Source organism: Clinocottus analis, unplaced genomic scaffold, assembly GCF_023055335.1.
Source record: "Clinocottus analis isolate CAN_PGR_092001 unplaced genomic scaffold, fCliAna1.0.p SCAF_17, whole genome shotgun sequence".
Taxonomy (NCBI): domain Eukaryota; kingdom Metazoa; phylum Chordata; class Actinopteri; order Perciformes; family Cottidae; genus Clinocottus; species Clinocottus analis.
The window spans coordinates 12,505,764-12,530,494 of NW_027175898.1; the positions used below are offsets into that span (position 1 = coordinate 12,505,764).

A 24,731-nucleotide genomic window follows, 5' to 3' on the forward strand; every position below is an offset into this window, starting at 1 on the left:
CTTTTGAAACATCACATCAAGTGTCTTACAAATATTATATATGTATGTTATGTGTATATAAGTTCATCTGCTTTGAAAATGTATACATGTTAGTAAATCAAGGCCCTGATTCGGGTTTCTAAACACATTATTGCAGTTTGTATGAACAGGTTTGTTTTTCTGGAACATTGCCACACTTTTCTTTATAATATTCTTTATACATTTACAATGAATCATGTATGTCATCCGTACAACCCGCACAGTTTTTTTGGTAAAATTGCTGGGTTTCACAGCTGTGAACTACACTCATTTTAATCTAAATTATTTATAAGCGTTCAAACATGTCAGGAATAAGATTAACCTCATGGCATCGAGCCCTGTTTTCCAAAAACCCGAATGTTTAATGTACTCATACGAAATTCTGATTATCTCCTCAACCACAAGGCCTATTTCAATCATTTAAAAAGGTACAATATACAGAAAACCCGTGGGAACATAGATAATAAGTTCATACATGTGTTACTGGTATGATGTTTATCGAGGAAAAAATATACATATATTTTGCAAAATTAAATAAGTTGTATTCTCTTATCGTAACTATATTAGCTATTCTTTAATTGAATATATAACATAGCTCTATATGGTAAGAGTATCTGTGAGACGTTTGGCTTTTACTTGTCCTGACACAGAATTAAAAAAAAATGTTTGGTTCATTTAATTTGTAGGTTTGTTTTTTAAGTTTTCAGTGCAGAGCTACAGCTCCACTGAGGTTTATCTCACTTTTACGAGGGTCTCTCTCACCCAGCTCACCCGGCTGAGTTTACGGTCCCTGTCCCCCGTTTCCCTCCATCCAACCTTTTACTGGTATTTACAGTTTTTCCGTGGCAATGCATTGTGGTCACACACTTCCAAATACCGCCAAAGTGCCAATAGAAGACGGTAATGAAAACATAAACAAAGGTCTGCCCTTAGTAATTCCCTACGTGCCAATAGAGTGCAATTTATTGGCACATCCACCAGTGATGTTTGGATCTAATGCTCTGCTCCTACGTGTTTGCTGTACGGTCACATAGAATATTTTGTAGTATTAGTAGTGTGGGTTTGAAGAGTTCAGACATTTCACATAAAACTACAACCGGCTGACGGCGCTGCAGGAGAAGTGCATCGGCAAACTTATTAGGATTCATCCTCTGGGCACCATGAATGTCTGTACGCCTCTTCATGACAATCATTATAATATGTGTACACATTCTGGATCAAATTGGGGCACCAGCCGACCCGCTGGCGTGGATAAATACATTTGCGTACGTCGTTACGTTGTAGGGTTTCTAGTCCTCCGATGTGTTTTCAGCTGAACTCAACACTGTGGATGTGGTTTCAGTCTTTCAGAGGTACTACCACCCCCCGACGCTGGTCAACAGCAGCATGCACGCCTTCAACAGCAGCATACACGTGTTCAACAGCAGCATAGACGCCTTCAACAGCAGCGTGTACGCCTTCAACAGCAGCGCGGACGCCTTATCTCAGGCCGGCGACCTGCTCGGGGGGAACAGGAGCGAGGTGGCGGCCGGGTTTGCCCTCAACGCCCTCCCCAAATCGGTCATCCAGTGCTCCCGAGAGAGGCCCGTGCTCTGCCTGCTGCTGATGCTCGGGACGTTATGGATGGGCTACACCCTCTACCAGTTCAAAAGGAGGTACGTGCAGCGCTGCGGCACTCTCGAGATAAATCCCACGGGGGGAGTTTTAAATCTTGTTTGGACGGGAGCTCCGCCCGGCGAGGACGGAGACCGCCGAGTCGGGGGCCCCGACTCTTAAAGATTGTCTGGCGTGACGGCGCTCGCAGGAACTTTTCCAGACGGGCTCTTACAAAGCGCCCGTTTCTGTCGAAGATTCTGTCCCAGCCTGTGATTTAATAAGCATTAATATTCTACTTCTGATTGCCCTCAGTAATCAAATCAACTTCAAAGCTGGATTCAATTGTGTAAGCAAAAGGCGGACGAGGTACTTAGGCAGTGTCAGGATTGCAGCCATTGTCCTTGTCTTGTCTACAGTAATTGTATTCCTCTATATTTGTCTCCCTCTCTCCCTCTCTTTCTCTCTCTCCCCCTCTTTCAGCCCGTTCCTGCATGCCAAAGTGAGGGAGGTGATGTCGGACTGCGCCCTGCCGATCTCGGTGCTCTTGTTCTCCTTCATCGGCTCCTACATCTTCAGTGACATTGAGCGTTAGTATCACTTGTTGCTTCTCCAGATAGAATAGACAGCGCATATGAGTTGTTCATGCTGAAGGAAACTTTACTGTTTCATCCTACACTTTTAGATTGAGAGGTTAAAAGAAAAATGAGATGTAAAACAACACGTTGTGAGGATCAAATCACACACAGTGGTCATTTCAAACGATGAGCAAGATTTCTCCGTCTAAAAATCTCAGTCATAACGAATAACTCGTTACAATCTTTGTCCTGATCCTTTCCTTGACCTTGAATTTAAAAGAGTATCAAACTGGGGGAATCATTAAGTGATACTATAGATTTATGTCGTTAGAAGAATAATTATAGCTATCTATTTATTTAATAATAATCACAGGAAACTAAGAATCCGGTGTTTGTGTTGGCTTACGTCTTATCAGTCCTCCATGTTTCTACAGTAGCCCAGAACGGACAAACCAAACACTGCCGCCAGAGAGCGCCTTTCACGTGTTTGTGTTACCTGAAGGCCGCCGCAGTTCCTTCAACAAACTTGCTCCTAAAGTTGTGTTACTACAGTGATGATTCCTCTCTCGTCTGAGCGAGGGAGGGGGAGCGTAAGGGGTTTGCAGTTGGTTTCACCACGAGATGCTCCAAAGTCCGACACACTGTCTCTTTAATTATGTCAACTCTTTTCTGGTGTAGTAGATCCTTCCAAACACTACAATACCCATGAGGCTCAGTCGCTGTTGTGAGAGAAGCAGCCAGTCGGAGCTGCTGGAAATTCAAAGTTTTTGCATTTGGAACAAAACTAGAAATTCTTCCAAAAGTGACTCAGCATCCAGAACTGCATTCATTTGAGTTGCATCTTTAGCTTCTGCTCATTGGTTCACACAACTTCATGTTGTTTCTGATCAAAAAAAGCTTGTATCTCTGAGGTTTTTCATCACAGACAATATATTTTCCAACACAGCAGCTCATCTGTTGTACTGAGGGTTCAACCAGGAGACTTCCATGTCCTCTTAAAATATTGGAAATGCTACAATTGTCTGTCGTAGCCAACTTGTATAAAGAAAATACAAAGAACTTTATTTTATAAAATACCTCCTCCCCCGCCACATGCACAGGCTTTTATGTTTTCTCGCAGCTTTTTAATGAATCATGAAGTGATTAGCGGTCGTGTTTCTTTGCTGTTAACTGGGACAAACATGACTGAAGAGAAGCATAGTTGATTTCGCACATCAGCATGTGTATTCGCATTTATTTGAACTTACATAAAGTGGGTTATTGCAAGACATAAGCCTGTGGTTTTGTGTCTTTAGGTATTATTGCAACCTACTTTGCCTCTTTGCTGTAAAAAAAAAAAGAAGGAAAAAGCACAGAACATTTCATTAAATATGAAAAATGAGGGAAAGTAATTGTATGAAAGCTGCTTATGGTTGCTCATCAGCTGTCTTAGTCACAGTGCATTTCTGTTTGGGGTGTATTTACACTTCAGGGATTTGAACTCTGGTCCAAACCGGCTCAAACTTATAGGTTGTTTACTTCCTAGACTGACTGTCACTGCAGGACCTCCCCTATTTTGTGCCTTTATTGTCTTTTTTTTATGTTCCTTAATCAAGGCGCAGGCCAGAACACATTGGATATTTTCATCATTTTTATCCTCCATTGTTTCGCATCATTTCGAGTCCCCATTCATTGTTGCCAAGGCAGCAGCTGTTCTCCAGGGGTCGACTCAGAAACGGAGACGAGCGCCAAACCCTCAAGTGAATTCAAATTTAAGTGCCTGGCCAATTTTCTGTTCCTTTACCTCCGGAGACAATAACTCATAAGATAATAGGCCCATTATTGTATTGTCATTACTTCCTAAATTTAACCAACTGCACTTAATTCAGCCGCATTTGAGGAGCCAAATGAGATATCCAGTATTTGAAAAAAATCCAGCTCCTCCAAGCAAACGGTTTTTTGGTGTGAAAACGTGAGTCATCACAACAGTTTGAGAGACAGTTATGTTTGTGAAGATGGACTCTGATGCGTTTGGGAAGTACTGAAAGCAGATTTCAGGCAAGAACGACATTCCTGTCACCTTTTAGAGTCCACTAAAGAAATTTATCTTTATAATTTAGCTCTAATAGAGATGCAATCAAGCAGGTCCCGAATTACAGTTATCCAACAAAGTAACGCTTTCATTAGAGTAAAGTCTAACTGTTGAATTAAGCACATAGTTGTAATTATGACTGCAGCTATGGATTATTTCTATTATCATTTAACCCTTAGAGACCCACATAGACCCATTTTTGTATCTTTTAGAGGGGGGGGGGGCATCTTTAAGGGGAGACAGCGGGCCAACAGATGCCACATAGAAAAAAAATACATCATCTGAAAACTGGGAACATAATATTTCATTTGAGGTGCAGCTCAGCAGTGTGTGTCATGTTTTTAGAGTTATAAATCCATAATACACATTGTGTGTTGGTCAGGCGGCTATTAGAATTTAAATAGTATGATGTTGTTGCTGCTTTTTTGGGGTTGATGCCATTTGTTACAGATTTGGTGCAACCATTGAATCATTTTCTGCTGATTATATTATAATGATAAAAAATCCCTCTGAAATACCACAAAGACATCAATACTTTGAGGAAACACCAGAGAAAAATCCATGCTGGGATTCAGTATCTAAAAAGCCTTTTTTAAACTTGGAGATTTCATTAAAAATGTCATATTTTAGTGATGGCATGGCGAGTACTTTGGCTCTGGAAACTGCTCACAAACCCCTTTCTTGACAATATAGCTAGAAAACTCTTTGTGGGTGTAATGTTTCTTGAGGATGTGATTATTCAAAAGGTTATTGTGACAGTGACTTAAATTATTTTGATCACGTGAATAGAATCAGGCTCATTGGATCCGAGGGAGTCTCAGCTTTCAAGTCGTACCCAATTTATGCATTTTCCGAGACTGTTTAGGGACCCGAGTGTGCGGAAATATTCAAATACAACGCTTTAGAAAAGGTGAAAATAACACATTCATTCATTCTGCTTTGGATTAGCATAAAGTGGGCATGTTTGTTAAGAGGAGACCCATGGGTGCAATAGCACCTATTTATATTCACATATCTTAAAGCCGCGCTAGAGGTCAAGGGATCCCTTTAAAAAATTGCCATGCCACCCAACTTCAGCCCAACTGTGAGCATCGTTGAGCCCCATTAGTGACCTGCTTGGTACCAATAGATCGGTCATCTTGTTTCAGATGAATTATTATCTTCAAACTCGCTTTAATATCGGCAATCCAACACTCCTAAACCGAGATATTTTACATTTACTATCCATTAAGACCAAGAAAAGTCCTCCTTTTTCAGAAGCTGGAACCAGCCAATGTTAAATTAATTAAAAATAATCAATAGATTATCAAAATTGTTGCCATTTATCTCTCGATTGATGTATTTATTGACCGAGCACTCCAGCTCTGGTTCTCATGTTTTTCCTCTTCTTCTGTGAACAGTTCCAGTCTTCAAAGTTCACAACCGTCCCGTCTTCAAAGTGGCTCCGTTCGAGCGGCTGTCGGCCATGAACGTCGTCAGCGCCATGGGCCTCGGCTTCCTCCTCGCCGTCCTCATCTTCATCGACCAGAACATCGTCGTCTCGCTGACCAACGCGCCCGAGAACAGGTACTGTAGAGGAGAGGCAAAGATGCCTTGAGCTTCACAAGTAAAGAAGCATGTAGAAAACTGTCTAAAGGGATAATATTAGTGACACTTATTAGGGATACTAATTTTTGGGCGCATTAACTGGCTTAAACTCTTCCCATGACCCCTAAAAACCCACTAAGGACCTTTGGGATGTGCTGAAACCGGATCTTTACCGGCCGGTTAGGGAGGGAAGATTAACTGAGCCAGAAATTTGACATCTGAGTCAAATTGTCACAGTCAGAGGGCTGTGAAGAAGCCTCAGAGCCAAAACACCATGTCGAGCTTTTCACCTCGTTCTTCTGAATTTGCATCGAAGAGACCACCTTTAGAGCCGGCGGCCTTCCTCCAGCGCTACAGGGGGAAGCTCTGACGATGGGGTTTCAGCCCTTATCATCTACATTTGTTGGGTAGAAATTAATTGGCTCTAAATGTCTGTTCCAGACGAGGACTTGAAGGGAAAACGAAAGACAGTATGATTTCCAAGAATGTCGGCCTGTTCAGCACTGTTATATTGCTTTAAATATACATAACTATAAATAACTACACTTCACTCCGATGTGTCACGAGGTAGAACAAAGTTATTTTTGTTCCTGCGTTTCTCCTTTGATTCTTTCATCTTCAGCATCCTTTTGTCTGGAAATAAGATCGAACCGTTTGAACTTTTTTCGTCTCTTTTTTTTTTTTCCTCTTCTATGTTTTCTGTCATTATTTATTTATTTATTATATCTGTCACTTTGCTTGATGACCGCTTAATTACTTATCCAGAGTGATTCACAGTGTTTGGGTTTCAATGTCATGCTCAAGGGCACATCAGCAGTAAACATAGCCGATGATCAGCATGATCGGTGTGTATTGATATTTCTTTTTTTATTATTATTAGCATTGCCGTCAAAACTGGAGAGGTATGGAAGATGCACGGCAGTGATCTCGAATGTTCCGCGGCATCATCATGAAGGTCGCGACCGTCCTTTTTATGTGCAAGTTACTCTAATGTCACGCTCGTCTCATGATGTCATCGTTGATGACATATCGATTTAAGCGTCGCGTGTGTGAAATACATGGGAGACGTTCGCATGGCACGTTTATGGTCCATTAATTTAAGGACGAACGAGAAGAATTAGTGAAACATATGAGCGAGTCTAATCAGGTTGTGTTAAAGGGCGCCGCTGACCTCAGGAGAGTGATGCCCTTTTTTTTTCATGTGTGACTGGATGCTAATTTTCCTTTCACATCTCTATCCTTGTGTGTGTGTCAATGAACTCGTGTGTGTGTTGTCAACAGTTTTCCTCTGAGGGGGTTCTGCAGCGTGTTGCTGCCGACTGTAACGGTTGTGTTGCTCCTCAGGTTGCTGAAGGGCACGGCGTATCACTGGGACCTCATGCTCTCCGGGCTCATCAACATACTGATGTCGGTGCTGGGGTTGCCCTGGATGCACGCCGCCTTCCCGCACTCCACCCTCCATGTGCGCCAGCTGGCGTTCGTGGAGCAGCGCGTGGAGGGCGGGCACCTCTATGAGACGTGAGTTCCCCGCCCGCTCGCCGCCGCCGCTAATCAGACGCTCAATTAAAGGTCGTCTTCCCGAGCATGTGGAGACTGGTAATTTTGTGTTGCAGGCTACTGTATCCTGCTCTCCCTCTGATTGCATGATTGCTATGTGACTAACCATCTTCTCTCCGGGGGGAAGAGGTGAAGGAGCTTTTAAGAGATGAGAGGATTAGGTTCATCATTACGGCCACGCAGATATGTGCAAAGTTGTAGTTGGCGCATATATTCAGGATTTCTGAAGTTGTCAAGTGTGATAAAGAAGGCGCAGGGAAAGGGTGTGTGTGGGGGGGGGTGCGGGGGGGGGGCAGCAATCGCCTATGAGAGCAGGAGATCTAATTAGAGATATTGATTGTCGAAAAATTTGCAATTTAGGGTTCCTAGAAGTATGCCTGGGAATTTATATTCGAAATTTCCTGATTGTCCGTGAACATTTGCGAAAGTGGCCAACCTTTGTAATGTGGTAACATTTTAAAAGTAAGTAATCAAACTTTGAAAGCACGTTTCAAGAGCAAAGTGCTCCAAAATAAAGATAAAGCAGGACACATAGAACAACACCCTCTTAAAGCAAGGGTTGGTTTTGTTGAAAAACTAGTACGAGTATGCTAGATTTTTTAAATTATCCCAAAATGAAAGAGGCTTCCAGCACTCGCTCTAAAAGTTGCTTAACCTTACGAGAAAGTTCTGTTCGGTCCTGCCTCCAAAGCCGTGAATTTAGGGATTGGACGGTTTTGTAACGGTCCTGCGACAGCCACAGATGCAGGACTTGTTCTTTAGTAAGAGGGGGATGTAATAACAATTTCAACAAATATAGCGAAACAATTGTTTTTGAAGAAGATCACCAACCCTCGCTTGAAGAAAAGTAAACACACCAGAAAAAACACTCAATGAAAATTACACAAAGGTGAAGTTTTGTGGTCTTCTGTGCAAAGAGAGAGTTCCACAGCCTCAAAAGCGTAGTATCCTTTAGCTTTAAGACTGGAAAGAAAATGTGTTAAAACATGCAACTCTTCATGTTGCAAATAATGTCCATGAGTTGCTCACCCAGAGACACATTTGCTTTTCTAAGATTGATTAATTTGAATAATCTCCAGAGGCCTGAAGAGGTATAGAAAGGTCAAGAAAAAGGAGGGCTCGAGGAAGAATTGTCGCAAAAAATCTTTTTCTTTTCTTCTACTTTTCTATCGCTCCAATTATCCTGCAACCTCCCCTATTTATCTCCTGACCCCGATGTGGGCCTCAACCCTCAGCTTGGGAGCCACTTATTTAATGAAGTGTTTGGCTTTTGCAGCTTCACGCTTCTCTGGACAGGATAAGTGGATGGATGGATGTTTCAATTACACTTCATGCAATACATCAAGTATTCAAAGTCTAATTCTCCATGTTGTCATCAAAAACTACCGATTGGTCCGCTTAGCTCACTCTGCCCACACTTTTCTGAGTGAAGGAAGTTTTAACAAGGCTTCCTAAATACTGTTTTTTCTATACAAAAATCGGCATTTTGTTCATCATCGTCCAGATGTACGAGAAATATATTTGAGAATTGAGAATCTCTCAAATGCAAAATGTGCGAGAACCCTGATAAGAAAACCCTGGAATAGAAACGTTGTCTGTCGCATTGTAGGAAACGATTGTGCGCCCTCCAGTAAACCTTTCACTTGTGTGTGTGTTGTTGTGCATCCCCCGCCCCTTCAGTATCGTCCAGGTGAAGGAGACCCGGCTGACGTCTCTGACTGCCAACATCTTCATCGGCGTGTCGGTGTTGCTGCTGCCGCTCCCGCTGCAGTGGATCCCCAAACCCGTCCTGTACGGCCTCTTCCTCTACATCGCCCTCACCTCCATTGACGGAAACCAGATGTGCGACCGCATGGCTCTCCTCCTCAAGGAGCAGGTGAGAAAGTGTGTGCGAGAGGCGTTCGAGGGCGAGTGAATAAATGTGTGTGTGTGTGTGTGTGTGTGTGTGTGTGTGTGTGTGTGTGTGTGTGTGTGAGACCATATGTTCGATTGCAGGGCTCTGCAGATCAAACGGTTGACTCGGCGCCCGGCGCTCGAGGAGCAGACCTGAGACAAATAATATTTGCAAATATATCTATTTTTTTGTTCGTTTTAATCCACTCAGAATACCCGGTGGGTTGGGTTTAAGTGAATTAAGAGAGATCAGCTCGTAAATGATCCTTTTAACCTTTTTATTCTCGCGGGTATCAGCGGTGTAAAGGTGCTTTCTTCTACTGCTGAACCTATGAGAATGGTCAGTCAGATTAATATATGAAACCAACCTTTTGGACAGCACTTTTCCCGTAGAGGAAATCTCTTTTCTTGTGTCTCTTCATCCTGTGTGTCCGATTTAACCTTCCTACTGAAGGTAGTCTCCCATTAACGCCACACTTCACACTCTGGCGCCTCTAAATGGCAGTGAGAGGTAACTGCTCAAAATATAATAAATAAATAAATGCCCCCCCCCATCACGGGAAAATGCATTTTGCTTATTGTTACTTCCCCTGGACGTTTGAGCTGCATCGACCATATGCAATCACGATATCCAACATGACAGGAACAAGACGGAGAGACTCTTCATCCAAAGTCCAAATGACAAGATCCCAATCTCTGCTTCAACAGGAAGCCTCAGCCTGATGTGGACGAACAGAAACAGGACAGGAGACATGAGGCCTGTGAATCTGCCTCGGGGAAACAAAATAAACCCCACGTGTCATGAGTCGTATTTCCAAAAATGCACGCAGGTTGTAACCCACGCTGGGAAACAGTCGTATTGGCATGTGGTAGTTTTTTTTTTTGATTTATCAACTTCTGTTGTTGCGAAGATTCATACCTGACACACCAGATCAGTCGTGGGAGATGAGTTTGTTTTTCTTGCCGCTCCACTCAGACTGGAGAGACAGGTGTATTTTTACATAAAAGCCCTATCGAGTGCTGTTTTTAAAAATAATATCAGCCGCTTCTCTCCTGTCCCCCACCTCGCACATTCACACTGGAGACCCCTCGCGCTATGAATAGACTCTCTAAGACAACATCCACAGAGGGCTAAGTGTTATTTATGATCTGAAAGCCGGCGTGCTCTTCTCAGAGGTGTGTGGGCCGTCCTCTTTTCCCTTCGTCATTTCTGTGAGACAGCAGCAGACCTGAGGACAGTGAGGGGGAAAAGAACCTCGGGGGTAGATTGTGTTTATAATCTGTCCTGATCCTCTCACCTCCTGCAGACGTCTTACCCGCCCACCCACTACATCCGCAAAGTGCCCCAGAGGAAGATCCACTACTTCACCTTCCTGCAGATGATGCAGCTGCTGGTGCTGTGCACATTTGGCATGTACCCGATACCGTACATGAAGATGATCTTCCCTCTGCTCATGATCATGCTAATTCCAATCAGGTACGACCCCGCCGACATTTTGTCCTCGAGTGTTTTAAACCCGGGAGTGGACACCGCGTGTTTCTGTGGTTGTCAACACCATTCATCTCTCACAATAGCACATTTTGTCCGAACAGAGTTGATTTTCATTTCATCCAATTGAATGTTTCTGGTCTATAATGAGGTTTAATGTGTTTCAGCTGGAAACATCTGGCAGTTCAGTCAAGATACAAATGTGTTTGTGCTGCAGGTCATCTGCTCAGTCTCACTAAACAAAATGTGTGAAAACAGTGGGTGTACTACACTGCATTATGTATAATATTTGGGAATTCACAGAATAATTTACAACACTTTCCTCCTCCTTTCCCCTCGGCGCACGAAACCAGCGGAATATCTGCAACGCAAACTGATGCTTTGCACTCGAAGAACTGCGAAGCTTTTCAAAGTTCAAGCATTGGTGTGTGTGACAATTTGGTTTGATTACATAATGACATTTTATTTAAGATAATTTTTTACCATACCCAAGTTTACTGAAATGCATCAACACACCTATTACGCATCAGTGTTAAAGTACCAAGCAGCGTTCAAGCTCACAAAACGATGGCGCGGCTTTTGCAGCCCCGAAACCTGCACAACCGAGATGAAAAGGAAAGCGTAGCTCTCCAAGGCACCCGCGGAGGATGAAATGCACCCGTTGCCGCGCGGCCAATTAAATAGCTTCTCAGTCCTCCTGTGCTATTTTGCGCCTATTTAAATGAGATAATATGCAGGCATTCAGTGCAAAATTGTTCCTTTTCTATGCAAATGAGCCTCATTGTAAAAAAAAAAAAATGTAATTCACAAAGATCGGCGCTCATAGCCGCACGCAGTTACAGGGACGCTATTAGCGTCCTCAGAGACTTGGTGGTAACTGAAGTGCATTCCTAAGCGGGAGTCCGGACGCCCGGGCTTCCAGTGATCATCACGGCAGCCGTGATTGTAGCCAGGCGACGGCATCGCCAATGCCCGCATGACACTGACTAACAGACTCATTTGTGTTGGGATGCAGTGGCACGATGTAATGGAGGTTGTGTCATGAAAAAAAAATAAACAGAGAAAGCTCCCCTGCATGTCATATTTGAAAATACATGAGAAAAAAACAAGAAGAATAGAATACAAAGGATAAGTATTACGTCATACAGACTGCAAATTATACACTCCGCTGCAAAACGGTACGGGCGCGTTCACGCCGGGATCTTTTATCTGAGCATCTTTTGTGAATGTGACCTTCAGGCGGGGCGGAGAGCAGTTTAGGGCATGAATCCGCCCTCAGAGCATCATTAGCTCTTCGAGTGGTGACATGACACCGATTGGCGGTTCAGAATAACTCGTTTTATCGTGCAAAATCCCCCCTAAAACTACACAAGCCCTGCATTTCATGAGTACTCTGAAACCATTATCAAGACCGACTATTTTATCATTTAAACCATCCTTAATGTATATATTTCTAGGGGAGCTTGGGGGATAGTGCAACAAGCAATAAACACAACACTGATTTAAACAATTTTTCCTTCTAAAGTTGCAATATTCCCCGGCGATGTTGAAACTTGGTCATTTCATCCACATCTAATAAGTGATTGGAGCAGCTTTAATGCCGACGTCGTGTCCAGTTTGGATCAATGCATTTTGTGCTGCCTCAACAGCTGCAGTTGTTGTTCCACTGCATCAAAAAGATCAACGTTTTTGTGTCATTTTTTATATATATACAGTATAATCAGTAATTCCCCATGCAGGTCTCCACTGGCAATTGTGCACACTCACCTGGATTTGATCTCTTGTACTCGTGAGCAGGAAATGATCTAATCTGATGAGAGCTGTCATCAGTATGGTGTTTTGTTTTGCCTGTTTTCTTTCTCACAACTGACATTCTGTCTGCTCCGTGTTTAGGAACAACGTGCTTCCTCATGTCATTGAGGCCAAATACTTGGACATCATGGATGCCCAACACATGTAGCTACAGATGGAGACGAGTTCTGGATCTACAACTAGACGTCTGGAATCAAACAAATTAAAGAAAGGGAAAAAAAGAAATGAGGATTTAAAAAAAACAACAAAAAAACAACACACAACATACTTTTCAATGCAAAACTGTACGAAAGCAAAAAGGAGATATACCGACTGTTTTGATTTTTTGTATCTGATAAGAACATTCTTACAGGTGAAGCACTGGAAATTGTGGGAAGTCGCGTGAGACAGAGAGATGAGAGCTGTGTGGGAAATTTCCAACCGTGGACAGACTGCATCTCTCTGGGGGAAAGTTCTACCGAAAAAAAATAAAATAAACAGGAGCGTCCAGAACTCCCCGTTTCCCCTCCGCTTGACCCCGTCAGCTAGTTCAGTGCCATATATACCTCCATCTTCTCCTCCCACACCTTTCCATTTTATGGTAACGTTTTACAATATCCTTACTGGAGTGTATTCAGCTGTGTGTTAAGCTATGGGTAAGTGCTTAAAGTACTCACTAATACCGTGTAAGTAATACAAATGCTGCCGATGTGAATTGTAGAGCACGTAGAGAGGTGTAATGGCACAATGTAAGTTTGAACAATATCTTCTTTTTTTGACACTTTGCACTCACATTGTGTTTTTACACTGTCATTTGGGTAAATTCTACATACTTACGCTGTGTTGATGAGTACTTAAGTACTTCTCCGCGGATGAATTAACTGGTAAGAACGCTGCATTTAGGCAACTGCAAATTAAATCTGTACCTTTTTGTAATTCTGTCATTGTGCAGTGTTAAGACCTTTACATTCCTACACCTTTTAGCTGTGATTCCCCCTTTTCTACGGAGGGCACGTGCATATTTAGTTTCTAAGTCATTCCAACAACTCTCAGCGTTCATGAAGGCGGAAAAAGGAAGGTGTGTGTGTGCGTGTGTGTGTGTGTGCATATATGTGTGTGTGTGTGTGCGTCTGTCATCGGCACACCACCAATCTGTCCTTCATCCAGCTTCCTGCCAGCTCTTTCAAAAACCTCATTTCTAAGGTGGAATTTAAATACTCAGCCGAATAAAATAAAAGACATTCCACAGGTGTATATGTAATTATTTAGAATGACAGCACAAACCAAAACATATAGTGAAATCTTTATCAAATTATGAATATATTAGAATATATTATGGAATTATACAAAAAAAAAGTATTTTAGGTTGAATTCAAATAGAATATTTATTTATCATGATGACAGTTTTATCTTTTAAGTACTATAAGAGAATTTTGTGTGTTGAACCCGAACTTTAAAGTAAAGTGTAACTCTCTGTTTGCTCCTTTCCATTCCACGGTTACTGATTCTTGTATTTTGAGTGTCTTGTCTCACATCCGGTGTTTACATATCAAAGTCCCTTCCAGCTTCACGTCAAAGTCCAACACAGTTCTGATGCATTGCTAGTAAAGACGAAAGTCAGGTAAACGTAAAATAAAAAACAACAAAAAACACGAACAAAAAAATACTATTTGTGAGCTTTGGATTCAACAAAATGCATTTCTTTTTTATCTTCGTGAACACGTGTTCAGAGATGAGTTTTAGAATAATCTGGTCTTGTTTTCTATTTAGATGTTATGATTAGATCGATGCTTGCAAACGTTGTCATGTAATAATCCAGACGTCTGGAAAGATTATCTTGTTTATAATACAAAAACACAAAAAAAAGAGTAAATTTCTAAGCAAGCGCTGGTTTGCTTAAAGCATGACTCATCTGGGTTTTTGATACGATGTTATGCCGATGGACATGTATCCTACACAACGCGGAAAAAAAAGTAGCAAGTCAAACAGTAACTTCTCAATAAACTGAATGCAACGCTCAATATTCAGCAATACTGTGTATAAAAATAGAACTTCACGGGTGAGATCCGGGTTTCCCAGTGAAGGCAAAGACAGGCCAGCCGTATTTTTAAAGACACAAAACTTGTCGGTCCATCCTCATGGTACAAAAAAAAAGAAACTGCTCTGTGCTGATTCAACTTTTGCACACACAAAAAAATAAAGTTTGCCTGTCATTAAGGCATCCACAGTGCTGGATTTTATTACTTGCTTTCCCAATATCCAAATGGCAGCTCCCTCATGCAGTTCTGTTCAACTTTGTCTTACAGATGTGAGAAAGACGTCGAAGTTGAGCAGATGTCTCACGCCGAGATAGCGAGGCTTGAAAGGAAAGCTTGACGGCATTAGCATAATCCTTGGATTAAGTCTTACTGGTTGAGAGAGGAGAGAGATTGTGAGGTATGAAGTAATATGTACAGTTTGCAATGCAGAGTTTAGTTTTTATCAAGTATCCATTATAATCCATGGCAAGGCATTAGTTTCAAACTTTGGTCCGAGTACAGAGATTTAACCATTCTTCTTCTTATGTGGCAGTATTGTTGTTGTTCCTCGATATCTTCTCTGTACTGATGATCTTTGGAATTGCAGCAAACTTCTCTCAGAGGACTTAACATCGGATTCAGAGCGATAGGCTGACGACTCTGTTTGTGAAACCTTGACTCCCCCTCTCGTAAATTGGATTTGTTTGAAAATTGCGTACTGTGGTGTTTCTTTTTTTCTTTCCTTTGTCCTGATTTCATATAGCCTACTTTTTCTAATCATGAATGTAAGGTGTGGATTTTTATATAGCATAATAATTTAGGTGTCAAACAGAATCTGTAATTTTGTCAAAAAGATCAGCTATATTTGTAAGCTGTAATATGTAAAAATGAGAAAAAAATGGTTATAAAACAGAATGTGTTGGTTTACTATAGTATATATATACTGTACACTGAAAAAGAGAGACTATCTCAAGCTGTTTGCCAAATAAAAAGTAGTAGTGACGTAAATATGTGTGTCCTTGTGTTCATTGAGGCTTTTGTCCAGGACTTCTGGGTGCACTGAGCTCCACCTCCAACATAGGGGCAAGACTTGTTTAGCCTCTTTTTGTCGTATTTTTGTAGTCGCTTTGTGACACTTTGTTGTAATTTTGTGTCTCTGTGGGGGTTTGTGTCTCTTTGTTCCCGTTCAGAAATCCATCCATGAGTTTATTACTTACTTGATGTTGTCTACCGTCAGGACAACATTTCTACGTTTTTTTTCCATTGAAGGTACCACAACATCTCAATAGGTCGAAATAAATACATCAAATAAATGAATTTCCACTCAACAAGATAATCTCTTTGTGCCAAAATAAGTTATATTCCAAGTAAGTGGAACTCCAAAAAGTCTCAAAACCTTTTATTAGCCAAAATGTTATAATATAGTTACATAGCTGTCATTTATATCTGGTCAGACTTTGATCACATTGTTCCTGGTTACAGGCAACATTTAGCATATTTTAACTATTTTATTCAGGAAATGGTTGTTCAGATTTTTTTCTGTTTTAACTGAATATAATATTTTGCCTTTTCCTTTAATTAAAAAGTTTGTTTTATTCCCAAAAGGAAGGACACAACCGAGAACACAGGATGAACATCATACTGGGAAGAACATATTTAAATCAATTTATTTCTGCAGATCCTATTAAAAACACATAACTCTCATGGGTAAAAAATATCAAATTTAAATCTCTGCACCAGCTCGCTGCACCCTTTGTTGTCCACAAGAAAAACTATCAAGATCCAATTGGCAGATAGACTATAATGAAATCTACAGAGCAAATGTTCAGCTATCTGGAGAATTAACCCTTTGTATTTTTGGACATATTAATCTTGCATAACCCCCAGGCCAAAATGTCAACTTTACACGAACAAAATCTCATAATCTAATCTGAATTTTGTGAAATTTGCTGAGCTCAGTCACGCGTACCGATGCCATGGTTTTTCCTCTGGCGCCACCTTCAGGACAAACTATAGATCTTCAGTAGATCTCCAAGTCATATGCTCAAGACTGGACAGATGATCAGATGTCAAATATATGGAAGCCAATTAATGTTAGTTTAAGATTTAAAAAAATGAACACTCAACCGTGATAATAAAAATATCCCCATGGGGAGTCATAATCATGCAGATGAATAATGTCAGAAATAATAATAATAATTTTGTAGCTGATAATTCTGATAGTTTTGGCCATGGAGCAGACAAGGGAGCCTCTCAGAGTGCTATCCGGTGTAATGTTGACTCTTTATCTCATTATTATTTTTATTTTTTACTGCAATTTTGACCTTTTATCTCATAATTATGAATTGCATCTCATCATTATGCCTTTTCCCCCACTCATCATTTCAACTTTTTAATCGATCATGTGCACTATAATCTTTTTGTATTGTAATTTTGACTTTTTATATCACAATTATGAGTTTAATCGCGCAATTATTACTTTAATCTCGTATGTATTACTTTTTTTTTTAACCTCACAATTGCAATGTATACATTGACAATTATTACTTTTCAGGTTTTCACGTCGTCTTTTTTTAAAATCTCCAAACGTTTTACATCAATTCATTTGATAATTATGACTTAACATGGGAATATTATTATTATCAAGGCTGAGGGTTTACCTTATTTAATTTTTTATTTTACTTCAAAAATTGGCTTCCATACAAGCAGGATTAATGTGCGTTTGCTTGTAAAGCGCCTTACTTAACTTCCGGGTGCAGAGCGGAAACCTACCTGTCTGTCTGTCTACCTGCCTGTCTGTCTGTCTACCTGTCTGTCTCTTTACTTGCCTGTCTGTCTACCTGTCTGTCTGTTTACCTGCCTGTCTGTTTGCCTGCCTGTCTGTCTGTCTACCTGTCTGTCTGTCTGTCTACCTGTCTGTCTGCCTGTCTGTCTGCCCGCCTGTCTGTCTCTCTGTGGGCCGGGTCATGAGGCTCCAGGGGTGGGTCTCCTTCAGGAAGCTCGCAGCTGGATTCTCCTCTCCAGCCTCCCGCAGCCAGACACGCGCGCGGTCCGCCGCTAGCATGGCAGAGGAGGCGAAGAAACTGGCCGCTTACGCCGCCGTGGACAACCACGTCCAGGTACAGTGGAGCGGCCCGTGACCACCGTGTCAGTCAACATGTCCACACGTGTTCAGCGAGCTCCAAGTTTGGACCAGCTCTGCTTGTAGCCTCGAAGCTAGCTTGCTAACGTTTTGCTCACGGTTCGGGAGGGATTTAGCTCGGCGGCCCGCGTGCTTTGTCCCGGGATAGTGGGCTAACTTTGTCCGGCTTTAGGGGCTAAATCTACCGGCCGTATGTTAGCTTACATCACATAGTGTTCGCTAGTTGAGTCTGGTCAAACGGAAACAGATGAGCTAACGTGTTGTGCAGGATTTACACGTGCAGCCTCCACATGCATGTTGCTTTGTTGTGTGTTATGCATGCACGTGATCAAAAGGAAATATCAGTTTGCGGTTATAATTTGTATAATGGCCACCGTGTGTTTTAACACACGGACAGTTTGAGCCATGACATGTCAGCTCCAGGACAGTGGACAGAATAATAACAAATGTATGAAATGCAAGAAAAACGTGTGAAGCATATCTGTTTTGTTGAACTGCAAAGAAAAGTCTTTTGCTTTAAAATATATTGAATTTGTATACATGTGTGTACACTTTGTGTGTACAACTTTAACTCTGCTCTTCCTCACTGTGTCCATTTCTGCTGCTTCATATTAAAACACCTCCAGTCAAACTAATACCACACTATTGTAGTTTTTTTGGGGTTCTTGGACACACCTGGTGTGAACTGTTGCATGAGTTTGAGTTATTCCCTCTCTCTCACAGAACAACCAGGTGGTTGGAGTTGGCAGCGGGTCAACCATCGTCTACGCTGTGGACAGATTAGGTGAGTAAAGCCATTATAATTCTGTTTTTAGATGAAGTCTACGAGGCAACCGATGTCTCAGAAATAACTCCTTACCAACTGACTGACCCAGGAAGGTTAAAGCTCAGTGTTTTTGTTATTTTTAATATTAAAGTTGAGTGCTGAGGATGTTCATGTGTTATAAATCTTTACGTAATATTTAGTTTTTTCATAATGGAAAAAAGTGAAAATCATAATAAATACAGCAACATTTAGATTGTTAATACCAGGGCTTAAAGGATAGCTTGGAGTGTTCACCTACAGTCGGTATTACATGGACTGTGGATGAGTGCCTCATGCAACCCCACTTTAAAACCTCCAAACCGTCCCTTTTAAGGTAAAAATATTCACGATCTCTTTTATGTTTAACATTGTGTACATGTTGTTTCTTCCAGCTGAGAGAGTGCGTCAGGAGAAACTCAACATCGTGTGTGTGCCCACCTCCTTCCAGGTTGGTTTGCGAGGATTCATCTTACTTGTAGACCAGCGGGCTTCTCATTATTGTCATCCTGATGTCTTAATGCTGTATACGCAGCATTTGGCAACATCTGCTTGCTGTAACATTGTGGCTTCATTACCACACAGTCTTCTTCTTCTTTTTCTTTTTCTTTTTCTTCTTCTTCTTCTTCTTCTTCTTCTTCTTCTTCTGCTTCTTTGTGACTTGCAAGTGAACATGCATTAATCATAACTGTTTTCATGTATTTCACAAATGGGCCTTTTTCTAAAATACATAAAAATGCACATATTTCAAACGATAAAGCTGCTTCCGGTCGTCACATTTCGTCCCGTCTCCCCCACTCGTCCTCCCACAGGCTCGTCAGCTGATCCTGCAGCACGGCCTCACGCTGTCGGATCTGGACAGGCACCCAGAGGTATGACGAGCTCGGCACAAATGCATCTGAAAGCCTCGGAAACGAGGAAGGGCCACAATATGTTGGCTCTCCAACACTGTCAGCTTCAATTGGAGCGTTGTGCAAAATTATGCCTGAGCGACTGCACACAAACAACAACAGCAGCAGCAACGCATGAATGGTGAAATTGTAGAGAAATGCTTCCTTTGCTCCGTTGTTTGCTGTAATACGTTTACGCCGCTCCCACGCAGCTGGACGTGGCGATTGACGGAGCGGACGAAGTGGACGCGGACCTGACGCTGATTAAAGGTGGAGGGTGAGTACGGTTGGGTACCGATGGCAGAGCCAGCGCCTCCTCTGGTTCCTGTCTCACGCTCGTCCTCCCTTTGTCTCACAGCGGCTGCCTGACGCAGGAGAAGATTGTCGCCGGCTGCGCCAAACATTTCGTTGTCATCGCCGACTTCAGGTTCGTGTTGGCTGATTTAACTTCGAGGCGAGAAATATAAATAAGTGTTTCTGCAGGCCTTCGAAGGAGGAAAAAAAGGGAGGAAATTCTACGGATTGGCTGTTTTCTTTTAAGAAGCTGAAGTTTTCTGCCTTGTAAGAGGTTTGCATTCTTACCTCGACCTCTTAGTCGATTATACAATCGACTAAAGACTTCTTTTTTTCATGAGGAATTACTTATTTCCAAGAAGCTTCTGATCGCATCCTCAGGTAACACAATAATTAAAGTGGTGCCTTTCGTGCGATTCTTAATGGAGAATCCATTTTAAAGATCTGTCGCTAAAAGCAAACGATCTGTCGTGTTAGTCGACGAAGAATTTATTTGGTGGAGGACGAACCCACTGTCGCCTTCAGCTGAGACAGCCGTGGGGGAGTTGAACCCTCCGATCAGAACAGTCGCTCTTATGACTCTTACTCGCGTCGGGTTCCCTGCGATAGTGGAATTAAAGCATTCCCCGTTTTTTTCTGTGGACCCCTGAAGCTCTCTCAAGGGACCCCCGGGGGTCCCCAGCCCTGGCTGAGAACCCCTGCTCTATACAGCGTGCCTCTGGTTTTTGGAGTTACTCTGAGAAATGTCGCCTACTCGACATGTCTCTCTTACTTGTTGTATTTTACGCGTTAGCGCTCTTATAAAAAACAGGAAGTGCTGTAGTTTAATCTGCGTCTGTGTATTCTCATCTTCCTCTTCCTCTCTCAGGAAGGACTCCAAGGCTCTGGGCCAGCAGTGGAAGAAGGGAGTGCCTATCGAGGTGATCCCCATGGCGTACGTTCCCGTCTCCAGGACGATCGCCAAACGCTTCGGCGGGGAGGCCAACCTGCGGATGGCTGTCAGTAAAGCGGTCGGTGTTCTTCCAGTTACTCTCGGTTTTGCGTGATTGTTCCTCCCGGTGGTATTGCAGAATGTCTGTTTTCATACATACTGTTGGGTCCCTCCGGCTCTCGCTCCCGGGGCTTGTTTCAGTCCTCTGGTCCAGGTTCGGCATGACGGGTGGCGGTGACATACTCAAACTAGAAGAGCCTGATTGTCTTCTCGGCATTTAAAGCTCTCTCTGCCGTCTGCTCTGGACCAGATTATTGGCTGAAAATGGCTGCGATGTGAACGTACCCTGTGGAGAGCGTGGCGTCCTCCAGTAGCACTAAGTGGGTCCTCGCTTTGTTTGTCTTTTGCAAGTACACACAGGTACACATACTACACACAGACCTTCGCACGAGCATGCTGGTGACGCAATTCACATTTCCACCACTGAGGTTCACGCCACTGGACTGGTGGGAAGTGGTGAAGGTCGAGAAGAAGAAGACGACCGTAAACACGTTACAACTTTCCTCATGTTTTATGTGAAAGGAAATGCATTCAACACATTTAGAAGTGCACTTCAGTTGGTTTACAAGAAGACTCCACATGGCTGAGGACTGAGACGCTTGCACTTTATCTGCCTCCTTCTCAGTCGCGAGAGTAGAGAAACAATTTAATGGTTAACTTCAGTTCGTTTGAATAAACCCAACGAGAGACAGAAGCGTGTTTCTTATTCCAGCTCGTTGTGTTTCTTTCCTCTTTCTTTTTTTTTTGACTGAGCCGGGATGCAGTTTGTGAAGCCTTGATGATCACAGGCGTGTTATTTCACCAACATGTGCCTCATAGTTGCACTTGGATACTAAATGACAAGGCAAAAGGTCACATACAGTGTAGACGTTTATTTTTCAACTGGTCAAGCGTAAAGGAATGCGTCTGTTCTGCTTCTCAAGGCCTCACACTTATCCAGACTCAACGGGCGTTTCTAGGTTTGAATGTGACCTCTCTGTTGAGAATAAAGACTGCCAAGTTTCAACGCAGTCGTGGTCAAACTGCTGTTACTTTGGAAAAGCTGCGATCGATTATTTATCACATGGTTTTAGTTGTGTGGTCCTTTTAATACACTTTTGTGATTTATGAACAGACTCGCAGCCGCTCCGGGTGTTTGAATAAAAACAATTAAAGCTTGTTTGTGTCGTTGTGGCTCTCAGGGTCCTGTGGTCACCGACAACAGCAACTTCATCCTGGACTGGAAGTTTGAGCGCGCTGACAACTGGAAGGAAGTCAACACCGCGATCAAGATGATTCCAGGTGAGGAGCTGGCTCTTGGTTTATTAAGACGGAAGCGGCTGCCGACGCATCGAGTAGCCATGATGCTTGAGTGCCCTCGTCATATTGTTTTTTTTGTGCAACTGATGAACAGAAGGAAGCCCCGCCCTAAAGCATACTCTGCTTTATGTCTATTTGACCATAATTTACTAAATGAACATCATGCTGCACTGAAAAAGACTTGAAACTAGAGATTAACACCATAAACTCATGTTTACAATGAAAGAAGAGAGAAGTATTTATTTTCTCGTACACTTTTATATAATCAGGAGTCGCCCCCTGGTGGTCAGTAGAGAGAATGCGGGTTTTAAGACTCTTCCGCATCAGCGTCACTCTTCAGAACCGAAGGCTGTCGCTTGCAAACAACCTCCGAGAAATGTGACGCAGTCGTGTGAGGCACTTCAATGAGACAGAGCCACGAAAATGTTGGTTGTGTTTTATCACGTGCTTCTAATTAAAAGCATTGGTAATCACTGTGCGTGTCCTCTTCAGGTGTGGTGGAGACGGGACTTTTCGTCGGCATGGCCGAACGGGCGTACTTCGGGATGGAGGATGGAAACGTGCAGGTTCGAGATCCTCCAGTCAACTGAGGAGTCTGTCATATTCACTGTCGCCACTTCCTTTACCGATGACCTCGCTTTACCCCACAAGTGCCGTGTTCTCGATTTCAACCCAGCTGTGTTTGGTTTGGTTGCACAACTGGACAAAAAAAAACTGTCGCCGGGAAGTTTTCACACATCTCAAAACAAGTCACTGCTGAGGATCACTTGATTTTTCTCATCCTGCAAGTGGTGCTTCTGACACTGTGAGTTTTAAAGTGCCTGATGAGTGAAGTCAAGTGCATCTGAGGTATTTTTTTTCCTCCAGTCTGTATTGGTGCTCAGTAGTTCTCACTGGGAATGTTGTCTCTTCCTGTAATTAGCGGGTTTGACCGACTGTCTGCAGAGCTGTATTTCTCAACCGGCGTGGTGAATCTCAGCAGAATGAAACTAAGGTGTGCCTTGAGATTATCTTTTATATCCTATTAAGAGAATTGATGCAATTAAAGTTACATTTAAACAATCATACGTCAAGCTGTTGTCCTCTGCTGGGTCCACTTGTCAAGGCCATTAGATCGCAGAAAGAATCTGAAGTCGGCTACACCATCAAGGAATTGTGCTTTTCAAGAAATGAATTTCTTGAATTAATATGCTAATTAAAATTTTTGGGGGAAAGGCCCAAAAAAACTAATGAGATTTTTGACAATTAAAGGAAACCCTGTGGTGCATGTATGAAACTTCCATTATGTGGTTATCAGGGGACAATAATCCAGTCGCCCACGCACCGTACAGCACAGAGGTGGGCTGTAATGAATATCATTTAGATGCTATTGGCTTTTAAACGTAGAGGTTTAACAACTCGCGAAACAATAGAAAAACTGTCCTCGTACAGCAGAAAGTTACCGATGGGCCTCTGCACCAACAGGAGTAAGGACTTCCTTACTCCTGTTTTTCTTTTTCAGCAGCTCCTGGTTCATGTTGTTTAATTTTGTGACATCATACCAGTTTGTTTTTTATCATCTTTGGCGTTCAGCAGCACGTGCCGACACGTGTGCAACCTCTTTCACTAGGAATTTCACTTGTTGAAGCTGTTGTGGACGTCGGCGCCGGTTCGACCGGTTTAGTATAACATGCTTGTTCTGTCACAAGAAATTTCTCAAAGGCACAGTTCACAACTCTAACTTGAACTTATTGGATGCACGTTTAAATGTGCTGGCTCATTCAGTCATGATACAGGAGTTGTTGAGGAAGTTTCGTCTTGAGTTTCAGCAGCTTTCTGTTGCGTTAAACCAGTCGGTGGACATAGTTAAAGGTCCACAGCCGAGCTGGTTCACAGGAAAAACAAACCACTTACTGTGTTCCTTCATGCATGGACCTCCCTCCACTTGTGTGCCTGTGTGTTACTTTGTATTACAAGATCTTATTCCTTACACAAATTTATTGTGCCATCAAATCAATTTCGCATACAGCTGTGAAGAGACCGTTTGAGGAAATGATGATGGGCAGGTATGAGATAAAATGGTTCCAGTAATCGTGAACTAATGTTGCTCAAATCTGAACTAACTGCTACATAAGTACATTTCATGTGCCTTGGCACACCAAAGTTCCTATCATAATTGCATATTCTTTTGAATCATTTTAAGAAACTAAAGTTGGTGAGATATGTCTCAAGTCTGTAGCGTTTTCCTGGTGTTAAATCACCTGAAAATACTTTACTTATTTTTTTTTTTCATTCATTTGTTTGAAAATTGTGATTATTTTTGTAAACATGATTCATAATGGTCATTTTGGAATGCAGCAATTAACTCTTTGCTTTTGGCTAATGATGCCTTATACTATTTGTCTATGTTGTTTCCTATGTACAGCGCTGAGAGACTCAGGAGAGCTTGTGTCTACACATCGCTTTGATTATGTTCAATTAAAGTCAACTTCTCGTGAATTTAAGAATGTATCGGACTCTGTGCCGTGTCCAATACAAGTTCTACACCATGTTGCAAATATTTTTAAACCAGCAATTTTATTATTAGTTTCTTTACCAATTGACTGTGATTTTCATTTTTGCTGTGACGGTACTATTTTCTTTGTCAACCAATACAGAACCATGATAACCAACAGTATGCCTCTTTTTTTATTTCCATTCCTGGTAATTCGGTATAATATTGTTATTCTGTGGAAACAA

General features: G+C 42.2%; 2 protein-coding genes across 4 annotated transcripts in view; both read left to right on the forward strand.

The window, feature by feature from the left end:
- Positions 1-15,603, forward strand: part of slc4a11 (solute carrier family 4 member 11) — a 99,021-nt gene extending 83,418 nt beyond the window's left edge. For all 3 annotated transcript variants that reach the window (XM_068580040.1, XM_068580044.1, XM_068580043.1), the window contains 7 exons: positions 1,361-1,673; positions 2,095-2,201; positions 5,661-5,826; positions 7,192-7,365; positions 9,085-9,280; positions 10,605-10,774; positions 12,680-15,603. In XM_068580040.1, coding sequence (XP_068436141.1) covers positions 1,361-1,673; positions 2,095-2,201; positions 5,661-5,826; positions 7,192-7,365; positions 9,085-9,280; positions 10,605-10,774; positions 12,680-12,746 — 1,193 coding nt within the window. In that variant the 3' untranslated portion in view covers positions 12,747-15,603. The remainder of the gene's footprint in view (positions 1-1,360; positions 1,674-2,094; positions 2,202-5,660; positions 5,827-7,191; positions 7,366-9,084; positions 9,281-10,604; positions 10,775-12,679) is intronic.
- Positions 15,604-17,561: 1,958 nt separating this feature from the next.
- rpia (ribose 5-phosphate isomerase A (ribose 5-phosphate epimerase)) lies at positions 17,562-24,711 on the forward strand. The gene is made up of 9 exons (XM_068581055.1): positions 17,562-17,714; positions 18,461-18,521; positions 18,935-18,990; positions 19,352-19,411; positions 19,642-19,706; positions 19,788-19,856; positions 20,592-20,733; positions 21,896-21,995; positions 22,506-24,711. Exons 1-9 carry the CDS (start codon positions 17,562-17,564, stop codon positions 22,601-22,603), a joined length of 804 nt encoding a protein of 267 aa, XP_068437156.1. The 3' UTR covers positions 22,604-24,711.
- Positions 24,712-24,731: the final 20 nt, after the last annotated feature.

Excerpts from the sequence above, each read along its gene's own strand:
- rpia (XM_068581055.1), top strand. The coding sequence starts at position 17,562 with ATGAGGCTCCAGGGGTGGGTCTCCTTCAGGAAGCTCGCAGCTGGATTC. Across the intron at positions 19,412-19,641 it reads ATCTGGACAGGCACCCAGAG|CTGGACGTGGCGATTGACGG; the intron begins GTATGACGAGCT and ends GCTCCCACGCAG. Across the intron at positions 19,857-20,591 it reads GTTGTCATCGCCGACTTCAG|GAAGGACTCCAAGGCTCTGG; the intron begins GTTCGTGTTGGC and ends TTCCTCTCTCAG.